At 36.3% G+C, this 9,028-nt stretch overlaps 1 protein-coding gene across 1 annotated transcript in view; it reads right to left on the reverse strand.

The window, feature by feature from the left end:
- Positions 1–344: 344 nt before the first annotated feature.
- Positions 345–9,028, reverse strand: part of man1b1b (mannosidase, alpha, class 1B, member 1b) — a 13,568-nt gene continuing 4,884 nt past the window's right edge. Inside the window, 7 exon segments of the mRNA NM_001099979.1 lie at positions 345–609; positions 4,529–4,660; positions 4,749–4,943; positions 5,029–5,149; positions 7,580–7,770; positions 7,867–8,055; positions 8,147–8,295. Of these exon segments, the coding sequence (NP_001093449.1) occupies positions 403–609; positions 4,529–4,660; positions 4,749–4,943; positions 5,029–5,149; positions 7,580–7,770; positions 7,867–8,055; positions 8,147–8,295 (1,184 nt within the window). The 3' untranslated portion in view covers positions 345–402.

Here is a 9,028-nt window from a genome sequence, read left to right on the forward strand (position 1 = left end):
AAAAAAAAAAGATAAATATACACATCCACACTAGCCCCCCAAAACACACCATAAAGTGCTTGCAGTCCCTGTAAGATTTCACAGTATGAACGTGTTTTTTTCTTTGTTTGTTTGTTTAGTTTTTTTGTGTGTGCTTGAGCTAAGAGACTGCACATATCATTTCAGCTGATCGACAGCTTTATAAAAGCATAAATAGAGTAAAAAAGAATCACAAACTATTAATAGAAACACAGATCACTTAGAATCGACAAATCTACAAACAGAATTGTGTCATGGCTCTAGGAATTATTTGACCAGTCAGATAGTCTTTACAAAAAAGTTCAAAGCTTAGAAAAAAGATGGCAGATTGTATATTAAATGCGTTTTGCGGCCCTGAGAGAGGTGTGTTTGGTTGTGGCTCCATCACTCTGCTTGTGGCCATACAGGCAGAGGATGAGCCTCAGTGTTGAACACGTACTTGTCTAAGCTGATAAGGTTGGGGTCTTCTGAAAACAGCAGGTAGAAGTATTTGAGCGTTTCCCCCAGGAAGAAGCTCTCCATCTTGTCTCGAGGACTGGTGTAGGAAGGGTCACGGACGTTGTTTATAGACGTGTAACCTCCGGTTGGAACCTGTGAGGATAGACAAACGTGAGCTGTTCTGTGCAGACATACGCATTGAGGCTGATTGTGAAGTTCAGAAATGTGAAGAGACAGTGTAAGCAGATCTGGCAATGTTTACATAAACCAAGGCCAATATGAGAAGTCAAGTAGTAACATATCTGATAACTGTAGCAAGGTCTGGCTGTAGGCCAGTGTGAAAAACACTCCTCTTTGTTTCTCACAACATGCGGCTTTCGGTTTGCCAGGGATTCCACATTTCCTAACTCATGAATTGCAATGGTGAATGCAGAAGTTGTGTTCAAAAATAAATTTGTAAAGAATTTAAAAAAAGTCTACAATTTAATAATTAAATTATAAAATTAATCATTATAAATTTTATAATTACATTTTAAAACGACTTTCAAACTTAAAAGGAGCATTGAATTTGAACAAATTTAAATGAGCAAACTGACTAGATTCCAAACACAAAAAAATCATGAGTTCAAGGAAGGCACTCGAAAAGTAGGTGGAAAAATTAAAAAGTGGCTAACATGGAAATAGTTAAGTTATAGTATAGTAACTTAAAGGCTTTTTAACTTTTTCCACTCAATTTCAAGTGCCCTGGACTTATGATTTTGTATATCTTTATGAATACCTTATCCAAAGTACACAGAATCAAGCAAAAATTGCTTCAGGGATAATTGACGTGTCGGAGTAGTTTCATTGTTAAATAAACCCTTTTATCTTGTGTAGAGGTTTATTTAAGCTTTAATGAGTGAGCTATCTTTTTAGGACTGGGTGATTTGGCCTAAAATCAAAATTTGGAATTAATTGAATATTGTAACTGGATTACGATTAATGAACGATTACTTATTATTTATTTATTGACCCATGGCACTTGCCTTGCACGTAGCTGTGCATTTATGCTTCAGCATGCTGTTTGTGCTGCACTACAATAACACTTACGAAACGCTAGCTGGCAGTGAAGTTTTTATGTTCCTCTGTGTCGAGTTTCTTCGCTGGTGTTTTCTGAACCCTACCTTAATTTACAAGAAGCTAAAACTTGCTCATTTAGAGGCGGGAACCGAAGGACGTGGGACAACTTCAATCATAAGGTAAACACCAAACAAAAGTTTCCATCTGGAGCTCCTTCACAGGATTCCACACTTGTAAACACTCGCTGCATCTGGCTCACTAAGGTCTCGCAACTCTCTGTGCCACCCACGCTTATCAACACTACCAAACCGACCAATCACAGAGCTTGTTTTATGCGTCGTCGCAATGTGTAGTTACATTTTTGAGATGTAACGGGTATGCGACCACGCAAAAACTGCGCCAGACCATATGCATGCACTCAACGCAAAAGTATAAATCAGCCTTAAAAGAGCAGTTCACATGTGGTAGAGATATTAATTAAAAAAAATCAACCTGGTAAAATTGAGATAGATTATACAGTTGGTTCTAAATGTCGATTTTGATTATTTTTCGATCAATCGCCAAGCCCTACATCTTTAACCTAGATTGTTCCCAAGTTGTGTTGTGGATGAAAAATAGGCTAAATTATATTCAACATAAATGGATGTATTTACAATTGTATTTTGTGTGTTTAATATGTATGAAAACAGATGCATGAATTACTATCAACCTCTGTAAAGACAGAAGAGTTTGTTGGCACTTTTCACTTCAGAAAAATGACATTAAGAGCTGAGTGATATGACACCACGCATAAACACATTTAAGTTTTCAAATGTTTACTATAACAACATGAGCTATATGTTTGTTGCTTCATTCAAATGCAGCCTGGAGCAAGCATAGAAATAATCTGTACATAGTGCAATGTAAAAGTGGGTATTTTGTTCCAACTGGCCTGTTTTCACCTGGATTTTAAACTGACAGAATTTACATGAGAACGAGGAAACAATAGTGTTTAAGACTCACAGTATGTCATTACCATGCGTTGAACTCTCCTATGTATATCAGGATTTTCATTCTATGGCACCTTTAACTTTATTTTAATATAAGATTTATCCTCGAACATATAGTAATGTTTATTTTTTATTTTTTTTTTAAAAAAGTTGCATTAGTTTGATCAAAAGCACAGTAAACACTAAGGGCTCTATTTTGACGATCCATGCGCAAAAGGCAAAGCAGGGCGCAAGCGCTTTCAGGGCGTGTCAGAATCCACTTTTGCTAATATATAGGCACGGAATAATCCACTTTGCGCCCTGACGAATGATCTAAAGGGGTTGAGTTTATTTTCTTAATGAGCTATAGATGTGTTTTGAGAATAAACCAATCAGTCTCATCTCCCATTTCATTTAAGAGCCAGTTGCGTCGCGCCATAAGCGCATTTGCTATTTACATCACATAAAGTTAGTGTAAGTGCAAAAAACTGAGCATTTCACTAGCAAGGAAACAGTTAAACAGAGCATCTGCAGCGCGAGAATGAGAGATAAGGCATCTCTTAATCTACTTTCACTTTCGCTCTCATGGATAGGGAAACCTTGTATGCAGATATCCATTAGACTATACATAATTAATTTCGTTTGTTAAGCGCAAAGATTTGTTTCAAAACTATTTCTAAATTCAGTTCTAATTTCCAGCAAACAAATAAATGAACAATAATAACGAAGTGTGCTCAAAAACCTGAGTTATATCCTAAAATACATGCTGTGCCCCATGTAGTCTGAAACTTGACAGGTGGACAAATCTAAGCTTGTTTTTAATAAAACAAATATATATAAGGATATAATAAATAATACTGCTAATAATGATAACATTATACAAAAGCAAATTATTATGAATGAACTGAAAAAGCCTCCCGAGATGAAGATGGCATGAAGGCAGTAGTTTTTAAATTTATGTAGGCTAGAAAAGGTTTTGTAATATTTTAATCCTTTATATACATCATCCAATATATATCATATATATATATATATATATATATATATATATATATATATATATATGTTTATTATATATCCTTAATATATTAAATATCTTTACAAATGAAAAATAATTGTGTATTGCTCTACATCTTGTGTGTATTAAGCAGTATGTAAGTGAGGCGCAACTTTGCGCTGGACTTTAGACCGGCTTTGTTTTGGTCAATGGACGAATCTATTATAGTTTCTCAATATAGCAACTTGTCAGCAATGCGCCTCAGAATGCCTTCCTTTTTAGACCAGAAAGCCTATGGGCGCACATAAGAGCGCAAACGTCAAAACGACTCTTGCACCAAGCTGAAACTAGCAAATAACTTGCGTCGCGCCATGCGCCACATTGCGCCGGGTGTATGATAGGGCCCAATGTCTGAGGGAAAAAATACCTTTAAAATACCCACATTCTATTGTAACATTTTAAAATTCAGTTCTGGATGGCATTGCCATTGCTTTAGTCTTCAGGGTCATTTTAACATGTGGATTCACATTTATATTCACCATCTTCCGGAAATCATTCTATAATGTAGATTCGCATTTATAAGCGTTAAAAACAAATCAATTTCTGTAAACAGAGATTTTATTCAAGATTTAAGTAGAAATTTTAAATGACCAATATTTATTTGCATTATAAATGTCTTTGCAAAACATGTATAACAATATTTATAATAATATTAATAATAATAATCCTGAGCGAGACAAAATACTTAAGGCAACACAACCACTTTTTTCAAGCGTAAGCTGCAACAATATGGACAAAAGAAAGCTGAAAGTGTTAAAGGAATAACGGTCATTGTTAACTACTAAACTACAAACACCTTGCTTCTAAGGTCGACCCAAGGTCGAACTATTTTCAAGACACTAATACTCCTTACACACTTATTTGAATGTGAAATACTGATCAGAGTGGAACACATGTAAATTTGGATGTAGTACAGAGCATCTTGTCCAACTATTTTGCATGTACTAAAAAATAAAAAAGACAACAGCGGAGCGGTTTCATCACATACCCTTGTGTACTTGTTAAAGTTCTGCAGGATCTCCCAGCCCCACTGCTGGTACCTCTTATCCCTGGTCAATCTGTACAGGTAGAAGAGGCTCTCCACGGTTTCTGGACGCAGAAGATTGTGGCGGTCCGCAATCTATAAGACATTACAAGATTACAAAGAGATTTTATTTCACCTACATCAGCTGAGAGTAAACACACCTGAAATATCCTCCTAAGCTCACCTTCACATCTACATCCTGTGTGCTACCATCGTGCATGTTGAAATGGGCTATTTCTGGACTCAGACCGGTCTCCATCTGTGCATACATCTGGTAGCAGGTCTCTATCAGCTGTTTCGCAAGCTCCATATGATCAGCGGGAAGGCCGTAATGCACCCCCAGTGCCAACGTGCCAGGCAGGAAACATACCAAATGGTCCTGAAAGAGAGAGATGATGGGGTACATTAGGTGTTTGACTCAGATTAACAGCAGGGTTTTTTTTTTTCTCTGAAAACAGACATACCATTTTGGGACTGAAGTGTCCATGGGACAACTCTCCTACAAATGTAAGGCCAAGAGGTGTCGATTTCTTCAGCAGGTTCTTCTTCACTCCTTCCACAGCCTGCAGATAGTCCTCCAGCAATCTGAATACATGGAAGCACAGACAAATCACTGAACATGCAACACTAAAATATGCAAAACATTCTCAACTATTCCTGGGAACACATAGTCTTGGAAAGCCTGTGTAGGTTTAGCACAACCTGGTTAAACCAATGAAATAAAATAATAACAACTTCATATAGCAGGAAATGTTCATTGACAAAATGATTTAAACTAAAAAATTAAATTCCTACTATGACTGACTGGTTTATTATTATTAATAATACTAACAACAATCAATTGAAATTAACCAGGGGCCTCATGTACGAAGACTTGCGTGGAAATCATACTAAAACATTGCGTACGCAAAAAGCTGTAAATGTGCGTACGCAGAAAAAAATTCAGATGTATGGAACACTGCGCACGCCGAATCTCACGCATATTCTTTGTACATCTGAATGAACGTGAAACAGAGCTCAACATGCACGAGCACAAAACCCCTCCCTGCCTCCTCCCCTGTATGAAAATGCTAATGACTCTACTTTGGCAAAACCCAACAAAAAAGCAATGGCAAAAACAAGCAAAAAGAGAAACTTTGAACAGAATGCGAATTGGAGGTGCTGCTTTCGGAGGTAGACCAGAGAAAAATGGTTTTATTTGCAAGTTTGTCCTCCGGAATTAATAGCAAAAGAAAAAAATAGAGTGGGAGAGTTTAGCTGATGTGGTTAACACAGTTGGGTCTGAACATCGCACTGTGTGGATTAAAAAAAAAAATAGTTAGATCTATAGGTGTAAAGTTTTGTTGTGTCTGTAACAGTCTGAGTGGCGTAGCTCGTTAAATGCATGGCGACATGTTTTGACACGTTTGAGCATGAACTCGATTCAAATCCAGCAACTGATAAATTTATTCTTTTTTTTTTCCCCCGCTACATATTAGATTTTGCCTATATACTCTTCATCATGAGGAAGACAAGTAGGAATCATTAATAAGTCTGTGCATCATATTTTATTTGCATATTTACTGAATGAAAATGTTTCTGATTCACATATGCAAATTCGTCCTCAGATGGTGCCTTTATAGCAATATGTGTGCAATAGATAGCTCCGATTACATTGGGAAAACCGGCGATCGATGCAAATTGCGCTTTAATGTTTGGATGGTCAACTGTATAGTACGGAAACCTTATATACTAGACATGCGGATGAACCCGTCTCATACAGCTGAGAAGACACTTTGTCTTTTAGAGTACTTTAGAGCACTTTTAGAGCACTTTTAGATAAAACAGACACGCACAAAAAATGTGCGTACGCCAGCCATGAAGCTGGCGTGAAACAACACACATTCCCACGTTCCTTTCATCGTTAGTAAATCCAAATGTGAGCGATTCAGAGCGTGAAATCTGGCATACGCAAAGTTTTTGTGCGTACGCAGCGTTGATACATGAGGCCCCAGGTCTTGCAAAAAATATATTGTCAAATTAGACAAATTTTATTTAATTGTAATTAAATTCTCTCTTTATATATACAGAAATTAGTATGATATATTTTGGGTTTTCAAGTTTAGTTGGACAAGATAACTTCTAAGTGTGCTGAAACTATGGCTTAAAATTAAAATATTTACCACTCCAGCAAACGTGCAGTCACATCAAAAAGTTACCAAATATACATTTTTAACTGGCCATGAATCTGTATGATTTCATCATCATCTTAATAGAAAATAACCAATTAAAATAAAACTATTTAATTTAATAAAATAAAAAATATCTGATAATAAAAAAAATAATAATTATAAAATCAAAAACTAGGGAAACATAATTTTTATATATATTTTTTTCCATTTATCGTTATTTTTTTCATATGTATTCAGATTATCAACATTATATTTATAATATTATTTCATTGTTATTATTATTAGTAGTAGTACTAATATTAAAAATAACAACACACTATGATATATAATATGACCGAATGATATATATAAAAATAACTTGTCTAATTATCCTAACCTGCCTAGTTAACCTAGTTAAGCCTTTAAATGTCACTTTAAGCTGTATAGAAGTTTATTGAAAAATATCTAGTCGAATATTATTTACTGTCATAATGGCAAAGATAAAATATATCAGTTATTAGAAATTAGTTATTAAAACTATTATGTTTAGAAAGGTGTTGAAAGAAATCCCCCTATTAAACCCAAATAGTGAGAAAAAAAAATAAACAAGGGGGCTAATAATTCCGGAGTGCTAATAATGCTGACTTCAATTGTGTATACCCATTTATATATATTTCATATATAACAATAGCAATATAGACTGCAACTTGCTTTTGGGACTTGTCGAGTGTAAATTTAAGGCCTGACTTGAACATTTCTCTTTATCTATTCTGTTACAGATGCACTTTGCAAAATACCAGTGTTAACAGTTTTTACATAAGAAACTACACAACAAAAACTCTAAATACGCAGAGACTCTACTCACTCCTGCTCGATTCTGCCTCCCTGTATCCACTGCTTAAGCAGATACTCATAGTAGCTGTCAGCCCTGGCGCCTAGCGTGTAAATGCCCTGATGGGTGAACAGTCCATTGTTGGTATTGATAAACATCGGCACAAGCCCATCTTGCTTTCCATCCAGTTTGTGCACCTGCTTCATCACCTCCATCACAGCCAGCTACAGACAAAAACCAAAGAAACAACAAAACTAACTAAAAACTAAACTTTAATAATAAAAATGTGAACTGGAGAAAAACCACCAATTGTGTTTGACCTTGTATTTGGGGTCTCCAGTGAGTCGGCTGAGCTCTCTGAACTCCAGCTGAATGCTAGTGACCTCGGCTACGGTGCTGTCTGAAGTCCATCGCGGAGGATGAGCCGTGCCCTTCCCAATATTCACATCAGAATAGGGGATTTTGGAGGGAGTGCTGAAGGCGGGCATCAGTCTGAAGCCAATCTCTTTCTGAAAAATGATTCAGGAGTTAAAAACAACATCAAATCAACTGAAGGAGAGGTTTGAAGACTTTCTCCAACATGCTCTTCTTCTTACTCACAGCTTTATCCAGGAAAAGGTTGTCTCCTGTGAGATGGTAGGTACTCAGTAGGCCACCCAGGATACGAATGGTGCTCTCGAACAGATTAACATCCACATTCTTATCGAAAGAGAGCTCTTTGGCCACCCACTCCCTGGCCTCTGCAAACTCTTGACGACAAAATATATTTACATTTATTCATTTAGCAAGGATAGGACAAATCCAAGGATAAAAGGAGTATGCTCGAGCATTCTGTTCGAATGAGGAAACATAAGATTCTCCAAAATTGCTTGCCAAGCTTAAGACTGAATTTCATATTAGAAATCACCAATAAAATTAAACAACTGTCGCTTTAGTTTTATTCGTAAATGTTCGAATCACACAAAATCTCCTCCCCCAGAGAATTGTCAGCCTATAGCGATTGATGATTGGCTCCTATACTACAAGGCGGGGCTTCATTCACCATATTGACTGTTACACTTTTCCCCATTCAAATCTATACGAGTGACATGTCTTGTGTGTTCTATTTGACTTAGCTATTAGTGCCAGTCTCTATCTCATTAACATAAACAGCCCTGAGTGAGAAGCAGTCGTCCACCATTAGTTTTCACTGTAACTGCTAAAGTAAATGGTCACTTTTTTGTGACATTTTCAGTTATTCTCAGAGCTCATTTTAGTCCTGTTTTGAATCTGCTGCTATGGTGATGCACGTGTTTGTAGCCCCTCCCTCTTTTGAAAAGAGCACAATTTCATTTGAATTTAAAGTGACAGTCACCTAAATTTTCTAGGAATATCAGAGACTTGTTTTATCTTGTAAACAGGGGTGCATGGGTAAAATATTGTAAACAATAGGTGCCCTTTAATTATAAATTTTCTACAAACATCAGTAGACAATTTACTTAC

Source organism: Danio rerio, chromosome 5, assembly GCF_049306965.1.
Source record: "Danio rerio strain Tuebingen ecotype United States chromosome 5, GRCz12tu, whole genome shotgun sequence".
In the NCBI taxonomy this organism is placed as follows: Eukaryota; Metazoa; Chordata; class Actinopteri; order Cypriniformes; family Danionidae; genus Danio; species Danio rerio.